Below are 23996 nucleotides of genomic sequence, written 5' to 3'. Positions count from 1 at the left end.
CTGTTCATTCCCTCTGAGGCACCTGGCATTGGCCACTGTCGGAAGACAGGATACTGGTCTAGATGGACATTTGGTCTGACCTAGTGTGGCCATCCTTATGAGTGATCCTCCCCTGGCTGGTTAAATCAGCTTTAGGGATAGATTACATCTTGGTGTGGCTTGAAGTGACTGCCCTGAACTAAAGAATCTGAGCCTGTACTTTAAAACTATAGTAACTCCTCACTTAAAGTCATCCCAGTTAATGTTGTGTTGTTGTTATGTTGCTGATCAATTAGGGAACATGCTCATTTAAAGCTGTGCAGCGCTCCCTTATAACGTTGTTTGGCAGCCGCCTGCTTTGTCCACTGCTTGCAGAAAGAGCAGCCCTTGGAGCTAAGTGGTGGGGGCTTGGAACCAGGATGGACTGGCAGCCCCCCATCGGTTCCCTGAGCGGCAGCTGCCCAGCAAGATATCAATTGCCAGCAGTTCTGCTGTCCCTCTCCCCACTGCCCTGTGCAGCCTCCTGCCAATGTCAGGGTGTCCCCCTCCCCCTGCTCCTGTACCTTATCTCCAGAAAGTGGGGGGGAAGACATGACAGGGCTCAGGACAGGGAGCTCGCTGGCAGCAGCTGCTGTCTCAACTTGCTGATCTGCTTAAAAATGCAATGTACATAGAGTGCGGTCAGCGTACTTAAAGGGGCAATGCATGTCTCTCTCTGCCATGCTGTCTCCCCTCCCTCCATTCCTGATACCTTGTAGAGTGTGAGGCTACATTTTAACAACAATGTGTTAACCCTGGAGGGCTCAGCCAAGTTCTAGGTCATTATTTAGCAGTAAGGCATTCCCTGGGAAATATCCCACCCTCTGACTTTACCACCTCAACCAAGCTTCACAATCATCATTGCTGTGTACAGTATTAAATTGTTTGTTTAAAACTTATACTGTGTATATCTGTGGATATACATATATATAAAATACAGTGTTTTTCAGTAACATAACTACAACGTTAAGCAAGAAGTTACTGTACAACTGTTAGTTTAAGAACCATTTTTCTTCACAGTTGGCCTATTTGTGGATCTCATTGAAATTTAAAAATCAGACTGATTATTTTAAATACATCTGTAACTTTTATGTTAAGTATGGTGGTATAAAAAAAGTATATATTGTGCTAGTTTAAACTTAAATATAAAAGGAGACCATATTTGAAAGTATAAGCACAATGGGGCAGAATTAAGTATTGATTGTTACTTCCACATGTACTCACTTTTGAGAACTTGATTACTCAAAGTTGCATTAATTCTAGATTCTTTGCCTGGAATATATGAAGACATAAGTATGTCATTGAGGAGAACAGTTTCAATTGGAGTCTCTAAAGATAGGATTTTTTAATGTATATAATTTAAGAATTTAGTGTGCATTCCAGGAAATATTGCAAAGCTAAATGTAACTGTTTTCCAATGTAAAAAAAAAAATACTATGTGCAACTTGTATGCAGTGGTCACTCTTTAAACATTTTTTCCATTTTGAGATTACATGTTCTAGCAGCAGTCTTCATTTTAACAAAAGCAAATCTTTCAAAATAGAAGAATCTTTAAATTTGATCACTGTAAAAATATAGTTCCCCGATCAATTTTGAGAAATAGTTTGCTCCCTAAGATAGAGCAATTTTCTCCTGAAGACAGCAGAGAGTTTTCTTCCCCAGCTTTTCATCGCCAATATTGACTGGTCTCTAGCTGGCACATGTTGACTGTTGTAGACAGTTGCAAAGGTGGTTGGAATTTTCAGGTGCTATTCTGAAGTAATACATACAAATATGAAAGAAATAAACTATAAATATATACTTATCTGGTTTTACTTAACTTCGACCCGTTTTATACAACAGTCACTGAAATGTTATTTAACAGACAATTAAAAAATAAAATAATTAAGCTTTCCCCTCCCACAGATGATGAGGATGGTATGGACTGCATGGACAATGAGAGGCGGCCACATTTCCCTCAGTTTTCCTACTCTGCAAGCGGACGAGAATAACTTTTTTTTTTGTTTGTTCTTCTGCTTCACTGTCATCTTAGGTTTATCACTGAAAACGATTCCTGAACATCACCACCAGTACTAGCCATTAAGATTGCAGGGGCACTTTCAGAGGTCATTCAAAATTGAAAAGTTCCCTCCCTCTCCAACAGGCCTTTTTGTTTTTTGCATGAAATTTTGTATCAGTCTGTCTCCTCCTGTTGCTGCTCCCCCGTCTCAGTATAATAGCAACGTCAAGAAGTAATTTTGAAATCTTTTGAAATCAGATGACTTAAATCCTCCATTGTATACAGTGGGGGCTAAATGAAACATGTGGGTTCCCGATGCATTTTCTCATTTCTTCTAGAAGACAAATCAGAATTGTAATTAGTCTAAAAAGATGAGTTTATAATGTTTTCTTGCATCTGTTTGTGCTGGTCAGAACAAGGAAAGGTAGGGGGTGGTGATGTAAATATGCAAGGTTTTTGTTAGGCATATCATTACTTGAAGCAGGTCTATGTCATTAACATCTGGCTGGAACGTGTTTGGGAAACATTTTAATTACTGTTGGATTCTACAGAAGAAGCAAAAGGGCTGGGCTCACCCAGCCTGCCACTTAGACTTCCAGATTCATGTGCAATCATGGAGAATTGAACATTCTACATGCAAGAAACGAAGGCATAAAAGCAGCATTTAAAGTTGTTTAAAGGTCTTATAATTTGCACCAGATAACATCTTTCTCATGCTTTTCTCTGTCTTTCTTGATATACATCACCTCTGATGGCTGAAGAATGTAGACAGGCATAATGGTATTGCTTTTCACCAAAATTTGTGCACCAAGGTAAACAGGTGTTTGCCATATTTGTTTTTATTTTGAGTTTGTGAATTAGCTTTTCTCCAGGTGTTTAACTCTGAATATATATATATATTTTTTGTTATACTGCGGTAGTATTTATTTTTAGTGATAAGGATTGTATGCGTCAGGTTTGCAAATGCTGCTACATCTTAGAACAGGCTTATAGCAGTTTATTTTGTAATATATGGAAGGACTGTACAAGCTGAAGAGAATAACGCACTTTTTCTCCCATGTGGAAATTTTAACAAGGCTCTGAAATTGTACATATTACTTAGAATTGGGCTTTTGTGGATGAAATACTGTCATATAATTCTTTGGTGCTGTAGATGAGGACATTCCAACTCCATGTGCCAAGAGGTCAAAAATGCTATGTCGGTGCTCCACTAAAGATTAAACTAATATAAAAGCCTGGCAGCACAATAGAAATTTTTGGTTTTATATGGAGAAAATGCATTCAAACAATTGAGACCCCAATGATTACAAGAAAAGCACTTTATTATAATTCTGCAAACAGTAGATTGATGGTAACATTTGACCTGAACCAAGTAGGTAAAGAAACCCAGCATGTGAAGTATGACAATAACTGACTGACTGAATTTAAACCATCATGGTAAACACCACACTGAAAGGAAAATGTTGTCTTTCCATTTCTGAAGATCTGTATTTAGCAGGATGTGTGCACAAATCTTAGCTTTGTTCTTCATTAAAGATCATTTGAATAATAAACCTTTTGGTGCTAGGAGTTGGGATATTCCAAAGTTGCCAGGAAGTGCAGTAAGGGTGAGTATGTGCCCTTGCTAATGACATCAGAAAATCCTGGGATTATTATTGAAGTACCTTGTTAGCTCCCATGTAGAATGTGATATCTCAGAGTATTATTGATAGCATTGTATCACTTAGTAAATGACTTTTGAAAGAAGAAATGTTCATATGCAGATGCCTTATCCTCTTGACATTTAAAGTTTAGCTATCTTAGCATGAAGATCACTGCTGGCAGTGGATGTGCTGAGGTGGTCAAGGGGTAGATGGGCATTTTAGCAAGGCAGCTAAGACAGACTCATTCAGATAATTTTTCATGTTTCTACCTAAGCAAAGTTTTATCTTTAATAATCAACAGATAAGAGGTGTATCTTTGTGTATGCTCTAACCACATATGATCTCACCCTATCACCTTGTAACACTACTCATCTTTAGAGAATGGCACTTCAGAGGGAAAGGCGCACAGTCAATACATCATAGGTCTATTCTGCACCTTTTTGTAAAAATTTCTACACTGAAATAGTGATGATTTAAACCAACTAAATAGTAAATAGAACATTGACTAGTTCTCTAGAAATGCCTCATAGATGCAAACTAAAACTGTGTTGTTTAAAAATCTCCAGTATATGTCTCCATTTTTCCTCTTTTTCAGTTTGTGTTAGCAATAAATACCTTGTGCATTTCCTGAAGTTTAATGAGAAGCCAGGGTTGTGCTTCGGGCTGATGGTTCCTCATGTGTAGGACAGGACCTGTGGCTAGCTCATTATTGCTTATGTAGTTTGCAGTAAATATCAATTATTTGAAAACTTTAAGACTTCACTCTGAATTGCATAACCTGTCTCCACAATTACCTTTTATCAAGTTTATTACAGACACAGTTAATATTAACTGAATGCTGCCTGGAGTTTGGGAATTCCTGACTTCTGCTACCAATGTTCGAAATAGACAAAAGAGAAATCTCAAAGCTGTGCTGAGAGAGATGGCTGAAGCATCTCTCTCTTCTGCTTGTCCTCAGCTGTAGTTTGGATTTGGACAGCAGTCAGTAGCTGGTACCTTGAGCCTTCCAATCATAGTACATTTGACTCCAGCTTGTACTGACTTCCACGACATACAGTATGCCCTCTTATACTGCAGCCATCTTTGAGGAAATGTGTCATTTCTGTTTGGATTTTGGCAGTTTTGCACACAGCTTTGCTTTCCACACTAATCCAATACATTCCTGTTGCTAAAGGAACATTTATTCCAGTATTGTTTTACATTTTTCTTTTGACATGTCATCTTTATTTGTGGCTTCTTAAAGCTGACTGTTCTTGCAGGGGCCATGTGCTTCTCCTAGAGTACAAAAGTAAGGTCCTTCCTTACTAACTGCAGGGTCTATGTTACACCTCAATGTACACACTTTGCTGCTACTGTTTGTACTGTCTACAGTAGAATTTCCTTATCTTGCTCCTGGTAGTGCATTACAGGCAAGCATGAAATGTAAAGTATTTATTTAAATAAAAAAACCCTCTAAATTGGTAATTGAATTACCTCCCTGTAGCTTTAGAGTTTGACATTTCTTGATCTTGCTTGTTCTTTCATTAGATACTTGCAAGATCTAGTCATGTGGTTAAGGATATTAAGCAGACAACTATGAACCCAAGAAACCGTATAACTGTTGGTCATACTTAAACTGTTTATTTCCTTAAGTATATGACCCACAAGGATGTGAAATAACTACAAGAAACTGTTTTTGTACACTGTACATCCTTAGTATTTTTACACGTATATGATAGGGATGCACATTATTTTCCTTCGTACAGACAGCTTAAATAAAGCACTATGTCAATCTGCTACTTCTGTGTTTATTAATGCTGCTTTTCTTCTGAAGTTTTGTAAATACATATGCTGAAGTTTGCTGCAAATGAAGTACTTTTTATATCGGATATTAAATATATGTAGGATAAAATTCCTAGCTTGTGCCATATACGGTGGTGAAAATCTGCTTGCTTTAGTTTTTCACTGTATTGCAAATCACATATGATATCTCAAGTGTGTGAGTTAGTTTAAACATTATTGATCGTGACATCTAGTACTTTATTTTTTTTTTTTTTAATTTCAGGAAGATCATCCCGTTTTGAAATCCGAATGGCCCTCACCTAGTTTCTTTTTATAAAATATGTACATCATGATTTCCTTTTTTTATCATGCATGTAATCTGGTGGCCAATGTACCTCGCTGTACAGTCTCATTGATAAAATATACCACCTTTAATTTGACATCTTTCAAATACAATTTGAAATCCAATTTCTGTCACTTAAAGTCAACATCTACTCCTGAAAAGAGCACTAAGCTTCTTATGACTGAGCTAAATGTAGCAATGGTTTTACTAGTTGTATTTAAATAACATGTATGTTACTCTAAAGGCTTTGAATTAGCTTGGATTCCTTTAGTCACCTAATGATTACATAGGCCTTTCTCTTTACTGAAGCATAGATCACTACAGAGTATACTTTAAAGAAGTTTCAGGCTGTGATCAGATTCGTACAGGATGCTACCACCATGTGGGTTGAGGTGAATTTCACCTACCTTACTTCCGCAGTTCTCTTGAATATAGACTGCTGTTCCAACTTTATGCAGGTGATGTGAATTTAATCTTTAGAGAGAGATGCACCATGCAAGTGTTTGTTCTGTAAGTACTTAAGGTATGTTAGCGTTTTAATCACCCAGGAAAGAATTTATCTGGTCCGTGAAAGCTAATTTTTTAAAATTTTGATTTGAGTGCTAACCAGGACCTCATGCAAATTACTTTATATTATAAAACACTTAGCATTAGACTAGAACTTAATTGAAGAAATCTTGTACAAGGCTGTTTAAAGGAAAAAGTTTCCCGTTAGCTACATATCTTGAAAACTTCCTTCCCCTTATTACTAAAGGCGACCAGCATATATAAGGTGTTATATGTCAAAAGATAACTGCACAGCTTCCCCATAAATTCAAAATGAGACACACAGAAAAAAATCAAGGTAAGTTTATTGGTATTTACATATGTAACAAGACACACATGCTGGAATAAGTTACAAAATACATTTAAAATATTTTCTTAAAAATTACACAAACTAAATGTTAAATCCATCCTGTGCACCTGCAATTTTAACTTGATCTTGAGCCTAATCACTTCACAGGAAGCACTTGGGAAAACTCACATGCTGGTAGTCTTATTTCAAACTTCGGAAAGGTGTTTGCATTCAAAAAGGTTTAATGATTTAAATGCAACGTGTGAAACAGCTGAAGTAAATCAACTGAACTGAACCAGCAAGAGTTTTCTTTCATTTGAAACATTGCTTTGGGTCAGCTTCAACCAAGTCAGCATTCAGACTGGTACACAGGGTAACTGAAAGATAAAAATAAAATATGGGATTATAAATAACTTGTGTTGCATAGTTACTTGCATTTCTAATTTGTTTGTGACTCTTCTTCCTGTGCTTAAGTTCTCAGAAATGAAGTTCATCAGTTGTTACGAATGTGGTAATGCTATGTAAACAAATTTTCAAAGTTAAACTTCCTGTGGACCTGCTGTCCTTGGCTTTTTCCAAGATCAAAAATCTTACAGGTAGTAAGAACAGAGCCATCTGACCCCTGAAAAACAAGATCTCCAGGAGCTCTAGTCATTGTTCATGTTTACCAGTAAGTAAGAGCTCTTGTTTTAGGGCACGTCTAAGGTACTGCCCCTTCTCCTTTCCAGGAAAAAGGTGGCAGGTTTGTGCCAGAGACTATTTACTGTGAATTGTTCAGACTGTAGATAGTGTGGGCTGCTGTATCAAAACAGGAAGCTGCTTCTGTTCTGTTAAGAAACCTCTGGTGGGAAGACTAATTTGCAACTTTTCTGCTCTTCATAGCTATTGTGTGTATGTAAACACTTGCATTTTAGTACTTTGCTATCACTGTTCACTGGACCATCATTAACTATCTAGAATGAAACTCTGAATAAGATGTTTCATGTAAATTGAGAAAAAGGCCATTTAAATTTCTAATCTAAGCTATTCTATCTTTAGATGAATGAAGCTTTTATTGAAATGTATAAGGTAAGTAGGACTTGAGTTGCTCCTAGAATTCAGAGGGCACTGGATTAAGCAAGGAGAATTCTGCTATGTAACAAGACGTGGCCCATTTAGGGAAGCCAATCTGGTAAACAAGCAGCCTACTAAGGCAGTTGAGGGGAGAGAACAGTGTATGCGCCCCTCAATACAGTACCAGGAACTATGTCAAAGAGGGGTCTATTGCAATCAAACGGTTTATATACTGTATATTATTAAACCTTTATATAGCATAACTCGGGTGGGAGCAAAACAGATTCTCTCTCTGATAGTTGGGTATGGAAGAAGCTCAGCATTATTGCTCGCTCTCCTGATTTGGGAGCAAGAGGAGTTCAGAGCAGAAGCCAGACTTTCAAAAGTGGGAGCTTAAATGCCATGATTAGGTACCTACTTTAGTGGCCTTTCATAAGTACTCAGCACTTTTTGAAATCCGGCCACTTAGGTAGGTTGTAAATAGGGCCTTTGGACCCTAATCTTGGGCTCCTTGTTTTGAAGCAGTTTATTTCTAAAAAAATATGGTATAGTTCAAACAGAAGTAAAGGACTTCAAACAGGAATTACTGGCTGTGGTTCTATAGCTTGTTATATCCAGGGCTTTGGAGCAGAGCCCGGAGCAGCTCCGGAGCAGTGGAGCTGGAGCGGAGCCAGAGCACAGCTCCAAAGCCCTGGTTATATCAGACCAGATTATCATAATGGTCCCTTCTGGCCTTAAATCTGTCTAAGATGCTTGCAGGCCATGATCTTCATTGACAGTGGGTGGTGTACCAAGCAATTGACCATATTTAACCCATTTGCAGCTATGAGAGAGACAAGTGCAAAGAACATGCTTTGAGTTTTATGAGAGGAAGAAATAGATTCTGATCAGAAAAGGGAAATTAGAAGGTCCGTTGCTAATTACATTCAACCTGTGTTAGACAGAGGGGATTGAGGATTTAAAATTCTCTGCTGGGCTGTGGGACAAATATTTTCAAAATGATTATTTCTAACTCAAAACTCCCAGAACCTTCATTACAACTTTGTGAGCAAATAAAATAATACGGTGACACCTTCAGTCATAAGGCAACAGCTAATATTATTTGTGAAGTGTGTAGTTCACACTGACCACTTTCTCCAGATATTAAAACCTCTTTTCACTTGTGATAGTACCAATCAGGTGTTTAACATGTTGTAGAAAGTGCTAAGAGCCCTCAAGTCCCGTTCTTTGTGGTAGCTGAAAAACTGGCAGGACTGGCCTTTTTGTTAAATTGGTAAAATCACAAGAACTTGTCCAGCAAATGTAAGAACATTTCGGCTGAAAAGATTTTCAGAACACTCTAGACACTTTTGTGGCCCTTGAATGCTAAGAATAAGGGAAATACTAACATGGGGTTAGAGTGTAATAGAATTAACTTGTCTCTTAAGGCAAATACCAAACACAGATGCTAAATGTACTATTCAGTTTTTGTTTTCCCCACTCGTGTAACTGGATTAAAATGTTGGATTGAATTTTCAGCACAAAAAGTAGTGTGTACGTGGGAATATGAATACCTGTAGCTTGGACAGCGTGGTCACACTGGTACCAATAATGCCAAGGGTGAGATGATTTCCATGTCAAATTACATGTAAACTAAGGCTGTCAAGTGATTAAAAAAATTAACAGAATGATTAATTGTGCTGTTAATAATAGAATACCATTTATTTAAATATTTGAAAATGTAGAAAACATCCAAAAATATATTGATTTCAATTACACCGAATACCTACAGTGCTCACTTTATATTTATTTTTTATTACAAATATTTGCACTGTAAAAACGAAATAGTATTTTTCAGTTCACTTCATACAAGTACTGTAGTGCAATCTCTTTATTGTGAAAGTTGAATTTACAAATGTAGAATTATGTACCAAAAAACCCTGCATTCAAAAACAAAACAATGTAACATTTTAGAGCCTGCAAGGCCAATCACTCAAACAGGTTTGTTTAAGTTTGCAGAAGATAATGCTACCTGCTTCTTGTTTACAATGTCACCTGAAAGTGAGAACAGGTGTTCTCATGGCACTGTTGTAGCTGGCATTGCAAGATATTTACATGTCAGATGCACTAAAGATTCATATGTCCCTTGATGCTTCACCCACCGTTCCAGAAGACGTGTCCATGCTGATGATGGATTCTGCATGATAACTATCCAAAGCAGTGCAGACCGACTCATGTTCACTTTAATCATCTGAGGCAGATGCCACCAGGAGAAGGTTGATTTTCTTTTTTGGTGTTTCAGGTTCTGTAGTTTCCACATCAGTGTTGCTCTTTTAAAATGTCTGAAAGCATGCTCCACACCTCATCCCTCTCAGATTTTGGAAGGCACTTCAGATTCTTAAATCAAGTGCTGTAATTATCTTTTTAGAAATCTCACACTGGTATCTTCTTTGCATTTTGTCAAATTTGCAGTGAAAGTATTCTTAAAACGAACACCACGTGCTGGATCATCATCTGAGACTGCTACAACATGAAATATATATGGCAGAATGCAGGTAAAAAAGAGCAGGAGACATACCATTCTCCCCCAAGGAGTTTAGTCACAAATTTAATTAACACTTTTTTTTAACAAGCATCATAAGCATGAAAACACGTCCTCTGGAATAGTGGCTGGAGCTTGAAGAGGCATACGAATGTTTAGCACATCTGGCACGTAAGTACCTTGCAATGCCGGCTACAAAAGTGCCATGCAAATGTCCGTTCTCACTTTCTGGTGACATTGTAAATTAAAGGAGGGCAGCATTATCTCCTGTAAATGTAAACAAACTTGTTTCTCTTAGTGATTAGCTGAACAAGAAGTAGGACTGAGTGGACTTGTGGGCTCGAAAGTTTTACATTGTTTTGTTTTTGCGTGCAGTCATGTAACCAAAAAAACCTACATTTGAAATTGCACTTTCATGATAGAGATTGCACTTCAGTACTTGTATGAGATGAATTGAAAAATACTATTATCATTTTTATGGTACAAATATAAGATGAGCACTGTGCAGTTTGTATTCTGTGTTGTAGTTGAAATTGATATTTGAAAATCAAAGGGTGTTCTGTTTAACAGTGCAATTAATTTTTTTAATCCTGATTAATTTGAGTTACTCATGTGACGTTAACTGCGATTGACAGCCCTAACGTAAACCTGTTCTTTGTTTTCAGATATCTTCTCCATTTCAATATTAAATGCAGCAATTGCTACAATTTTGAAGAAAAAAGCAGTTTGTTATAGGATCACATACAGATTTGAATAATCATCATAGGGAGCAGCCTTCACACCTCATGTCAGACCAGAAGACAAATGTCTTATTCTCTACCTAAAACCTTATCTATGTAAAAATCTGCATTAAAGTTTTAGTGACTAGTCCTCATTTCTCCTATCCATCCAGGTTCCTACCTTGTCCCCATCAGCATCCATGTCTGAGCTTCATGGCTCTATTTGGATAAGTGACATTTCAGTTGCACGTATTCAAATTTGCAAATAAAACATGCAACAATAAATTTAGCTCAAAGAGCACTGTGCACAATTTAAAAAATCAGGCCAGACTGCTAGGTGTTGGTGGTAAAAAGCCTTGACTGCAGCCCACGTTCCCTATTTTAACAAATGCATCCTTTACAACTGCAAAGCCGACTTTCAGTGGTAACAATATTCAATTTAGTTAGCAGCACATCTAGAAGGTGGGCAGCAGTACACAACCATGACTATCTGATTTAACTGAAAATCTGCCACATCTCAGAGTCCTTAATACAACATTCTTCAGCTTCTAAAGAGCTTAAACATGGAACATGTTTATGGTATCTGTGGGCAAATGTCATGGCAATCACTAAGTAAATGGAGGTAGCACAGTAGTTTTTATTCTAGATATAGGGAAAATTGGTAACTCGGGTACTCTAGGCAGCATTAAAAAGACCACATTTCCCTGCAGTCACTACGGTGTGTTTTTTATTTAGTTCTAGGTTAAAGCATCCTGATATTTGCCATGCATACTCTTAATCACGCTGCTGTTCACCAAAAAGTAGTTTAGCGTTAAACATTGATTCTCCTTTCACACTGCAGTTTGGTACTACAAATTCCTCTCTTGGTCCTGTTCACGTTAATGAGAGTCCAGATTTCATGTATGAACCCAGAAACTTGCTTTGTTCATGAGCCAGATGGCTTGGTATCACAGTGATACGGTCGAATCAGTTAATTTACTTAGTCACAGAAACAAAGGCTTAATTATGTGCTAGATTTGGAGACTGTTTGTTTGTTTAATTCAGCAGTTCAGTTACAGTTTTAAAAAGTCATGATTCTCTTCCTCCTTTCCAAAGTAGTGAATGATTTTTAAGTTGGATGCTGCCCTTTAATCAGTGTCTGAAAAATGTTACTTTTAACAGTAAGCTTGCAGACTGCCCCCCTACAGAAGCAAGGCCTTAACCCTGCCACTTCTTGTGCTAGGGTGGACTGCTATGCCCATACAGATCCCCACTGAGAGTTCACTGGTTCCTCTGTACAGTTGGTTTAGGTGGGGTTTTCGCATTGCGACCAGGGAGGCAAAAACTTTTTTAAAACAGGGAAATGAGATTGCAAAACTACAACCAGAGGGTGAGGGACTCAGTGGCAGGTGTTGCACCCTAAAACTACAGTTTTCAAAATGATTACATTTCAATACTACATGCTAATGCTGTTAAAGAATTTTCTGTTGCCTCCTATCTCATCTGACATGAAGGATGAAACAAAGATTTCTGATAGGAGTTACTGGCACAAATAGTATTGGTTCTGCTTAGATGCACCTCACAGTATTTTCTTAATTTAGTGTAGGTTTAATCAGGGCGTTGGTACAACTGCCCTGCCATCCCTCTTGATCAACGAGTTATTTCTGGACTCTGAATATTATGCATCAAGAAGGAAAACCACCTTAAAACAAGATTGTTTAGCAAAGTCTTTATCGTTCTTGATGGCTGCAGAATATTTCCCTAGGATTTTCTTTTCTCTTGTTCCCAGTATTGGCACGGTACCTGTGTTCGCAGGAACTGCACCTCCTCTGTTAGCATCTGCCTCTCTCTGAAGAGCTGATTCTGTTTGTTGAGTAACTCCACTAGCTGCTGGGCAGTGGTTTGGCAGTGCTTGTCAAGCTGGTGTAACCTGGATAAAACAGATGAAAGGATACAGCAGGGCTCTGGAATTTACCACAAGGGCTTTGATATGAACCCCCAAGAGTATAGTGTATATATGGCAATAGAGCTCAGCTTGGCCATCATGTTGGAGTCAACTGTTCTTTAAAGGATATTTAATACAGTTCATCCCCATCCCTTAAAATAGGAGCATTTTAAAATGTTTTCACTTTTAAATTAAAAGTGTAAGGGCTAATAAATTAGTTTTGCCATTAAGTGACACCAATTAAAAAACAGAACCCATGTTCTAGTATATGTATTTCAGAATTGCATACATCACATTCCTGTCCTACAGGAAAAGGAGTCATAGAATATCAGGGTTGGAAGGGACCTCAGGAGGTCATCTAGTCCAACCCCCTGCTCAAAGCAGGACCAATCCCCAGTTTTTGCCCCAGATCCCTAAATGGCCCCCTTAAGGATTAAACTCACAACCGTGGGTTTAAGCAGGCCAATGCTCAAAGCAGTGAGCTATCCCTCCCCCCCCGAGTCAATGGGATAGTACAGTTCCCAGGGCTTCTGCGTTTGGAATGCAACAGAATCAGCATCACTGCAAACTTCCTACATCAACACTCATACAGACAGCTAATAAAATCCAAGCTCACCAATTGTGTGATACCATATCAAACCCAACGTGGGCATATTGCTTTTCACAACGTACACTGGGTCCCAATGTTCTTCACAGGAAGCAACATTCATTTAGCTTCTCCAATAAGCCTGGTCTTAACTCAGAGGGGGTGAAGAGATGTTTTGAAACTGGTCAAGGAACTTTGACTACAGGGAGTGGGATTCCCAGGGGAAGGGTGTAAACAGCGAGTAAATGAGATGGTGAATAAGACTGAAAACACAAACGCCTGGCCTGTAATTAGGGTTGGAAGGATTAGATTTTTGTTGGTAAACGTTGGTTTCACCACATACACACAAATGGAAGAAAAAAATCCAGTTGCTGATAACTGAAATTTAGAGATCGGCAACGTATGAAAAATGCCGCTTCGGAACTTGGGAGTTTGATTTAAGGGTATTTATATTTTGACCTGCAATTGTATTGTAAAGGAGATCTAGCTTTAACTTGTTGAATTGCAATGTTTTTAAATCTCATTAAATAGTAACTATTAACCCCCCATAATTTCCTGCAACTGTAAAAATCTAAAAAAAATCTTAATACATTATCTGAAATTATAAAAAATAATTGAATTCTGCCAAGCATATCGATAATAGAAATAACAATTTACAGCCAAGGCCCCCACCAGGGCGGGTGCACCAGTGGGTAAGCACAGCAGTAGACAGGCCTCAGGAACTTTTACCACTGTGTCACGAAAAACCCAGTAACTCCTCTAGCTATACACTGCTAGTCTATCCCTCAGGGCGCCTGTAAGCGCCCTTTTCAGGGAAAAGTGAAAAAGGAAAAATCTGCCATTTCCTTCAGTAAGGAAAGTAAAAAAGCAAACAAGCTGGAAGCTGTATTTAAACAAATGCACCTCACTTGCTCAAGTTCATGGATACTTTCCTGTGGTAGTGTTCAGTAAGTTTTATGATGAATTATGAAAACAAAAAAAATCCTCAATAAAATAGACTCTAAATAACAAAGCAGATGACTAGAAGGGGATTATTATTTGCATTGCCTCGGCGCCCAAAGGTCTGAATCAGAAAGGGGGCCTTCCTGTGCTAGGTGCTGTATTAGGAGAAGATAGTCACTGTACAAAATGGATATCAGGAGGGAGCAAGTTCTATACAGGGCCACTACAATAAAGGTAGCATCACCTGCGTACATAAGGTGTGATACCTATATGGCAGGTGGTGTCTGAGAAACGAAAGCAGTCGCCATACGGCTCAACAATAAAGTCTTGAGTACAGCCAGAGCATATGCTATTGGAAGTGTTACATCTACATCTACCTGACCAAAATAATGCATGCAGAGCTTTCAAGTTGAGGTTAGACACTCAGAACCTATGTTCATGAAACATACAACTACTGTAGTATTCTGCATAGGAGCACTAGTGCCGCATACAACAGCTCCTCAGATCATCTGAAGAGCTCATATCCATTACTGTACTAGTGCTTGCAGGTTGGGTGGGTGCTGTGTGTTTGTTTTTTGTTCGAAGGAAAACGTAAATGGACTCCTTTGTCATATCTGTTTACATTTATACATCTGGGTGCCATTAACAACGGAACCCTTCCTTGGGTAGCACTAGAGTGAAATACTGTGGTATCTCAGATGCCACTGCAGTAACTGGGAGTAAATGCTGACCTTCCAGCTGGGGTCATTGCAAGTACAGTGTCTATTAACACCCAACATAAGAATGACCCTACTGGATCAGACCAAACGTCCATCTAGCCCAGTATCCTGTCTTCCAACAGTGGTCAGTACCCCAGAGGGAATGAACAGAACAGGTAATCATCAAGTGATCCCGCCCCTGTCGCTCATTCCCACCTTCTGACAAACAGAGGCTAAGGATACCATTCCTGCCAACCTGGCTAATAGCCATTGATGAATGTATCCTCCATGAATTTAACCAGTTCTTTTTTGAACCCTATTATAGTCTTGGATTTCACAACATCCTCTGGTGAGGAGTTCCACAGGTTGACTGCGTTGTGTGAAGAAATACTTCCTTCCCCACCCTAAACAATCAGCACTTCTGACAAACCCTACAAAAACAACCCCTTACCAGAGTGCACAGAAGGAGAAAACACAATTTTGTAAGGAAACAGATGTACATGCCCAGCTTTTAAAAGATCATAAGACATTTATTTTTTAATTAATGACATCTTGGCAGTTCCTTGATGATCAAATGAGTTGGGGGGAAAATACTGACAGAGATGTTGCAGAGATGGGCCTGACCCAACCTCAAAGCCAAGCACCCCATAACACTGGGGGAGCTTGGAACCAGATCGGAACAGGAGAGCTGACTCCACCTTAGGATAGACTGAACCAAAACCCTGGAAAGAATCACCATCAAATTTAGAGGAAGTTTAGTGGGTAGGGCCATGGATCCAAACTGTGTGGCTTAGGTGTTTTAATACCAAGTTCTTCAAGGTAGGGTGATTGTTGCTAAGGGCCTGCATATTTATTGTGCTAGGCTTGCAATTAAGCCTAACTTTAAACATGTGACTGTAAAGGGACTACTTACATGCTTAAAGTTAGGCATATGCTTAAGTATCTTGGTGAATCAGGGTGCACATGAATGAAAGGACAACATAACCTAAGCTGAACTTCCATGGCTACACCCCTAAACTACCTCTAATGACAAACTGGAGATGGAACTGAAAGTTTCTATGCAGTAATTCTGTCATGTACTTTACTATCTCTCAACTGAAGTGTAAAATAAACTGAATGAACTTACATACATCAGCTCTGCATGTGGCCACCTTGCAATATATACGCTTTTAGGAACTGCCCTGGTCAACTTTGGCACTAGTAAAAGCTTCCTCGGCCGAAACTGAAAAAAAACACTTTCTTCATAACAAAAGTCGCACAAAACCCGGTTGAAAAGAATAAGACAATGTGAGAAAATGCCAAAACCACGTTTTCCAATCTGCTATGTGCCATAATATGATTTTTTCCCCCAAACTACTGCAACAGTGCTGCTGCATGGCCACATTTCAGAGCACATGGTCCTGTTGGTGTGGACTATATTGCTATGTATTTAGCAATGTCTATTATCATGTTAGCACCAGTGCACATGGAGCTGATTTTACAAGCTGTATTACCATGTACTGGAGATCAGAAAGAAGCTGTAAGCGCAACCCAGCAAGCTGCAAACCCTGACAGCTGGTTTTAAGCTGCCAACCAAGTGAACAAAGAGACCATTTGATAGTATAGAATGTGCTGCTAATTACAGTCTCACACCTTGTATAACTTCTAAGGCATTACACATTAACACGTAAGTTCACTACTGTATATATTTCTTTACTCTGGTTGTGTGGTTTCAGGGACCTAGAAATTGTGTCCTGTTTGTGTAAACAGACGCAGTTACTCTCCCAGAAGCAATATATCACTTCCAGTGCAAGAGAGGAAGCAATGTCTACTGTGAAGCAGTGTAGTTAGAAGATATGATGCCAAACTGGGGAGAGTTGACAGGTGGGTTCTATTCCCTGCTCCGTCACTGGTTCACTGTGTGACTTGAGGACGGTCACGTAATCTCTTCCTGCCTTAGCACACCCAGCTATAAGGTAGGTATTATGTACCCCTTCTTCCAAAACACTTAGAACTCTTCATCCAGAGATTCCCTCTCAGGGGTAGGGGGTTACTATTATAAATTACTTTCTTCACAGAGACACAGCAAAGAAAAACTAAAGAATCTCCTATTAGTTCTGTCCTACCCCTTTAGCATCTTGTGGTCTATAAAACTCTGACTCCAGGTTCCTTAACTCTGATAGTGCTAAGAGCTTGGTCCAACTCCTGCCAACTTCAAAATAAAATAATAAACTGAACTTGGACTGATTTATAAACATTCCATAAAGGGCACCACCGCTCCTTTGCCCCAGTGCCTTGACATGTTTTAAAAACATGGTCCCCAGGGACACTTCTTTACTCAATAATTAACATCACCAGCAACTAAAGACATAGCTAAGCTCTACAACCCCCCATCAGCATCCTCCCAGACCCTCACAGCAAAGCAACTGGTGTTTTCACCTTGATATTGCACATCACTATTTTGGATCAGAGGAAGCAAATTTCAATGATAGATGGATGCCTAATACAGAATACCCTGCCAGCTGCCCCTCTCTTTCATGAGTGGGCTCCAGCTCTGGCATCCTCGCTGATCCCAATTCTGGCAGCTTGGCACAGGGAGAACAGTGGTCTCCCAGAGAGATGGGTCCCAGAGCCTCTGATGCTTTACAGATCAAAATCAACATCCTACATTCTACTGGCTCCTTGGCAGATAGCCCACGTGGCCCTAAAGCCTTACTGGGTCAGGCCCATATTGTCTGTCTACACAGGATGACATATCTTGCTTTAAGCATATGAAAGATAATTCAATTAAAGAGACAAACTATTGCAAGTGAAGAGAAACAAGTCTTTAGTTATAGAAGTATTACTTATGCAGTTCAGTTATGTAAACAAATCCTAACCATTCTAGCACTACCCTACATTGAGACCATTTACAGCATAATCTGACAAAACGAAATAGCTCCCATCTACAAATCATGCATTTAAATTATTCTCCATCTGTTGCCTCATCTTACAAAAATTCCCAATTTATACAGAGGGGTAAGAGAGCAAAAGATAGCAGTGTGGGACACAAGCACAGGTTGGCAACTGGTTACATAAAAAAAGGAAACAAGATTTGGGGCATAAGGAACTGCAGCTTTAATTAGTTTGTTTCAAAGAGAAAACAAATTCTCATTCTAAACCTTAATAATCACCTGTTAGTGGTGCTATTCAGAACGTGCGCGCAGCTTTATTGCAGAGTGGCCAAGATGAAGTGCACTGTTTTTGAAGTGAGGTATATGCTGCACCCTCAGACATCCCAGTTAGTATGCTAAGTTCCTTGGGGGCAGAGACCAACGGCCAGGTCCTACAAAGAAGTAGGAGGTGAGGGTACTCAACACCTTGCAGGATCGAGTCCCACATCTTCATGTTCTGCACAACAAATACCCTTAAATCTAAAATCAGGGTCTCTAACGGTACACCTACACTGCAAGGGGGAAAAAAAAAAAAAGAGAACCTGGCAACAAGTCTCAGAGCCCAGGGTTTACAGACTCAGGCTCATGCTAAAGTGCTAAAAATAGCAAAGACCTTCCCACTCAGTCTGGAACTCAGCTCTGAAACCTGGCAAGGTAGGTGGGTCTTAGATCCTGAGTGGAAATTTCTACACTGCTATTTTTAGTGCTGTCGCATGAGCCCGAAACTGTCAACCTGGGCTCTGAGACTCACTGCTGGATGGTTGGTGGTGGTTGTCTTTTTTTTTTTTGCAGTGCAGGTGTACCCGTAGTGAGTTCTCATTAAGTGGACAGACCTGCATGGAGATGAAAAGGAAGTTACTGGATACAATACCTCTTAGCTCTCATAAATTACATTTAGCCAGGACAATACCAAAGTAAAAAGAATCCCAGCTAATAGAGAATACTATTCAGGCTGTCACTGAGCTCAGTAAAAAGAAAAGGAGTATTGTTGAAATCATGGTGGAATTCCTCAAGCGCTTCTTTTCCATGGGTCCAGATGATGAAGATGTCATCAATATAGCCCCTACTCTACTTGTGCTATATTGATGACATCTTCATCATCTGGACCCATGGAAAAGAAGCGCTTGAGGAATTCCACCATGATTTCAACAATTTCCATCCCACCATCAACCTCAGCCTGGACCAGTCCACACAAGAGATCCACTTCCTGGACACTACAGTGCTAATAAGCAATGGTCACATAAACACCACCCTATACCGGAAACCTACTGACCGCTATTCCTACCTACATGCCTCCAGCTTTCACCCAGACCACACCACATGATCCATTGTCTACAGCCAAGCTCTGCGATACAACCGCATTTGCTCCAACCCCTCAGACAGAGACAAACACCTACAAGATCTCTATCAAGCATTCTTACAACTACAATACCCACCTGCTGAAGTGAAGAAACAGATTGACAGAGCCAGAAGAGTACCCAGAAGTCACCTACTACAGGACAGGCCCAACAAAGAAAATAACAGAACACCACTAGCCGTCACCTTTAGCCCCCAACTAAAACCTCTCCAACGCATTATCAAGGATCTACAACCTATCCTGAAGGACGACCCAAATCTTGGGAGACAGGCCTGTCCTTGCTTACAGACGGCCCCCCAACCTGAAGCAAATACTCACCAGCAACCACATACCACACAACAGAACCACTAACCCAGGAACCTATCCTTGCAACAAAGCCCGTTGCCAACTGTGTCCACATATCTATTCAGGGGACACCATCATAGGGCCTAATCACATCAGCCACACTATCAGAGGCTCGTTCACCTACACATCTACCAATGTGATATATGCCATCATGTGCCAGCAATGCCCCTCTGCCTTGTACATTGGGCAAACTGGACAGTCTCTACGTAAAAGAATAAATGGACACAAATCAGATGTCAAGAATTATAACATTCATAAACCAGTCGGAGAACACTTCAATCTCTCTGGTCACTCGATTTCTGATCTAAAAGTGACTATTCTTCAACAAAAAAAACTTCGAAAACAGACTCCAACGAGAGGCTGCTGAATTGGAATTAATTTGCAAATTGGATACAATTAACTTAGGCTTGAATAGAGACTGGGAGTGGTTGAATCATTATACAAAGTAAAATGACTTCCCCTTGTTTATTTCCCCCCCCCCCCCCCCGCATTCTTGTTAACTCCTGGAAATGGCCCACCTTGATTATCACTTCAAAAGGTTCTCTCTCCCCCCACCCCACTCTCCTGCTGGTAATAGCTCATCTTAAGTGATCACTCTCCTTACAATGTGTATGATAAACACCCATTTTTTCATATTCTGTGTGTATATAAATCTCCTCACTGTATTTTCCACTTTATGCATCCAATGAAGTGAGCTGTAGCTCATGAAAGCTTATGCTCAAATAAATTGGTTAGTCTCTAAGGTGCCACAAGTACTCCTTTTCTTTTTGAGAATACAGACTAACATGGCTGCTACTCTGAAAACTGAGCTCAGTGTAGGTGGTACACTGGGTTTTGGACAGCCCTTCTACACTGTGGTGAATCTCATCCAAAGAAAATAAAGTTTCATGCACAAAATGATAGTAACACAAAAGAAAGTTATGTTGACATTTTCTGTGTACCAGACAAAATGATATCTTCACAGGAGTGAAGTATTTAGTATTTCTATTCTAATAGTGAGGCTTTAGACATAAATATATTGACAGGTCTCTGCTCCAGGGAGTTTACAACCCAAATTATACTCAATAATCCCACAGGTGACTATGAACAAAGAGGAGAGGATGGTATGAAGCTTGTTAGTCCCTCTCCAGATGTTTACATTTATTATCAATAAACTGATCTACTGGGGTTTGCAGACAGCATCCGGACTTAAGAGCAGGATTGGGGATTTTAGACCTGAAAAAGTGGACTCATTAAAAGATTAACCTATTTTAGTGCCATCAGGTTATGCATGCAAGACACTTCCACTCCTCACTGCATAGCTGAATTTGCTGAAGTAGTATGATTAAATTACAGCAACCTGCAGCAGCTAAATCACCAAATTCAATAACCATGCTGCATTTACTGGCACACATCTTAATTAGGTTTTAATACAAGTAATCTGATAACTACTCCTGGCCAGCCAGAGCAGGACTGTCAGTGCTGAAAGCTGTGTTATTTAGCTGCTCTTCCGGTATACTGCAGCAGCCTCCCCACTGACCCTTGTCAAAGAACCCCATCTGCTGGTTGCCACGGTAACTGAAGGCAACCAATTGAGCTGAACAGAGTCACTTGGAAATAAAGTCAATGGCCAAAGGAATTCAGCTAAGAGTAATAAATCATTTAGTAAAAGGGAGTCTTCCTAAGTCTGTATTATGGGAACAACTGCATAACTGTAGGTTAGAGGAGCAGTGGTGGATCACAAGTTCAGATGCATGCACATCCATTTCTTTTTCAGCATCAATAAGTTTTGTCATAAAAAAAGCCCAGAGAACGTTATTTGTACAGAAAGCTACATTGAAAAGGGTTTTCTTTTTAGGCAGAAAGCAAAGCAGCAACCTACTCATTTCTAATGTCCCTTTCGTAACATTTAATTTATTTGTATTTGTTTTTAAGTAGAGGCAATGGACTACATGCTACTTTCAGTAATAGTGGTGTAATTCATGAGTAACTCCATGGGAGCCCACAGTGTTAGTCCTGAATCACAAAAGGTGCAAGAGAGTATAATCTAACCCAATATCAAGACAATTTCACACTTATTTTGAAATCTATCAGCTATTTGTTAATCTCACATATTTGTGAAAAAACTATATAAATTTTAAAAAGCACAGTCGTCTTAGAAAAAAGATGGTAAAAAAAATCCAAAAAGCACACAGCAAATACAAGTCAATTGTAAACTAAAAGAAAACAAAGCAGAACTATCCATCTGTAAGTTTCTGCCCTTCCCCAATACAATTTTTAGCGGCGACATTCAAAATTACTAGTTGATGGATAGATGGCAACAGTGGGTCCCAAAAGACAATGGTGTAAGCGCCAAAGCAGTTCAGTTACTATGTGTCATGCTTCAGCATCGTGAGTTGCTAAAAAGTCCAATTCTTGAGTAGCAGTCCTTGCCACAGATGGTGCAGGTGTACGGCACAGGGCCAGAAGATGAGACTGGTGCAGCACTACTGGTACTTGAGGCCTGCTGCACTTTTCTCTGTTTGCACTCTCTGCTTCTCTCTCCCTCTCTCTCCATCGCCTTTCTTCCGACTCTGCCTCCTTGGTGCAGTAGCCTGTTGCTAGCTCCTTCTTCCCAGTTTGCAGTGTTGATGTTGAAAGTTTTCAAATCCCTCCTGCAAACATCTTTGAACCTGAGCCTAGGTTGGCCCAGTGGCCTTGGAGAATCCACAAGTTCTCCATACAGGAGGTCCTTTGGAATGCATCATCAATCCAGTGAGGATGTCCAAATGAACAAAGATACCTATGTTTGTTTGGCAATTTTACTTTCTCAAGTATCTTTCTTCAAGTACTTTCTTCAGTATCAGGAATTTTGGTTTCTAACTTGGTATTTAAAATACAAACAAAGATAGCGGATGTAGAAGGTGTTTAGCCTTCTCGCATGCGTGCTGTAGGTAGTCCAGCTCTCACCATATAGCAGCATGCTCAGGAAGCATATGTGGTAAACCCATATCTTGCTGTTCAATGTCATTTTCCTGTTATCCCACATGTGCTTGGCCAATTGACCGAATATGGTGGCTGCCTTTCTGAGGTGAGAATTAAGCTAGTAATCTAGAGATAGTATCAAATATATTGGATAACCTAAGTAACGAGAACTTATGCACAACTGCTAGCTTAACGCCAGCTATTAAAACTTCTAGGGCAGTCAACACACCTTGTGCCATAATCATTGTCTTCCTTAGACTGATGGATAGTCCAAATTCATCACAAGCAAACACAAAGATATTGCAAAGTTTCCAGAGCTCCTCTTCACTATGTGCAAAGAGCACTGCACCAACCGCAAAAAGAAGTTCTCTTATCAACATAGGTTTAACCTTGGTTTTTTTCTCTCTCTTAAACATGCAATACTGAAGAGTTTTCAATTTGATCTTGTATGGAGATTTATATCCTCAGTGCTAGATGAGAAAGTATGACTAATTAGCAGAGAGAAAAAAAAGCGTTAATGCCCAAACATCCTTGTTTGATACTACTGTAGATTTTCAAAGCTGTCAGACTGATCAACATCATATTGGACTGTAGTCTTCATGAAAGAATCAAATCAAACTAAGGAGAACTGGAGGGCAGCCAATTCTCTCTAGCAATTGAAAAGGGTCCTTTTTGCCAACCAGGTCAAAAGCCTTTGTATGATCTATGAAGGTCAAAGAGAGAGATTTTCCTTGTTCTAGACAATTTTCTTGAAGTTGTCGAAGTGTGAAGACCATATTAATAGTTGATCTACCATCATGGAAGCTGCATTGACTGGATATATGCCTTCAGCAAGAACTTGCAGTCTGTTGAGAATGACCGGTACAAATGCCTTGCCAGCAACACTAAGGAGAGATTTTCCTATGTACTGTAGTTGTTACAATCACTCCAATCTCCTTTATTTTTATACAATGTTACGCTGTTAGCAGCCTTCATGTCTTATGGTACTCTTCTTTCCCTCCAACAAACAAACATTGTGCAAATATTGAAGCACAGCCAGTTCTCCTTGTTTCATACTTCAGCCACAATTCCCTCTTCTCCTGTGGCCTTTCCTGATGAAAAAGGACAGCCACCTACCTGGCAAGTTCATGTATAGTTGGTTCTATATCAAGCATTGATTGTCTGGAGCCTGAGGATTACATTTAATGCTGCTTCAGAAACTGATTTTATCTGAATAAAGTTTATGATTCTGTTCCACCCCACACTGCATCTGTTTGCTTCTGTCAATGATGGTACTATTAAGAGATTGAGTGGAGCAGTCTTTTTTTTTTAATTAATTATTTTTAAATACCTCTTAGATCTTCATTCTCAAATGATATTTGTATCTTCTTGCACAAACCGAGCCAGTATGATTGAGC

At 39.5% G+C, this 23996-nt stretch overlaps 2 protein-coding genes across 9 annotated transcripts in view; one reads left to right on the top strand and one right to left on the bottom strand.

Moving 5' to 3' along the window:
* AKT3 (AKT serine/threonine kinase 3) overlaps positions 1-5696 on the top strand; it is a 258369-nt gene extending 252673 nt beyond the window's left edge. For 2 of the 5 annotated variants that reach the window (XM_074948931.1, XM_074948932.1), the window contains one exon: positions 1924-5694. In XM_074948931.1, coding sequence (XP_074805032.1) covers positions 1924-2009 — 86 coding nt within the window. In that variant the 3' untranslated portion in view covers positions 2010-5694. Of the gene's footprint in view, positions 1-1923 lie in introns of all 5 variants that reach the window. The other 3 variants (XM_074948928.1, XM_074948929.1, XM_074948930.1) reach the window with 2 other exon arrangements.
* Positions 5697-6633: 937 nt separating this feature from the next.
* The window catches only part of SDCCAG8 (SHH signaling and ciliogenesis regulator SDCCAG8), a 157522-nt gene continuing 140159 nt past the window's right edge, over positions 6634-23996 (bottom strand). Inside the window, exons 15-16 of one of the 4 annotated variants that reach the window (XM_074948927.1) lie at positions 12675-12801; positions 6634-6976 (exon numbers count right to left, since the gene is read on the bottom strand). In XM_074948927.1, coding sequence (XP_074805028.1) covers positions 6956-6976; positions 12675-12801 — 148 coding nt within the window. In that variant the 3' untranslated portion in view covers positions 6634-6955. Of the gene's footprint in view, positions 6977-12632; positions 12802-23996 lie in introns of those variants that run through there. The other 3 variants (XM_074948926.1, XM_074948923.1, XM_074948922.1) reach the window with 3 other exon arrangements.

This window comes from Natator depressus, chromosome 3 (genome assembly GCF_965152275.1).
Source record: "Natator depressus isolate rNatDep1 chromosome 3, rNatDep2.hap1, whole genome shotgun sequence".
Lineage (NCBI taxonomy): Eukaryota > Metazoa > Chordata > Testudines > Cheloniidae > Natator > Natator depressus.
Note: the sequence above shows the minus strand (reverse complement) of the source record. Positions and strands in the feature narration are given on the sequence as shown.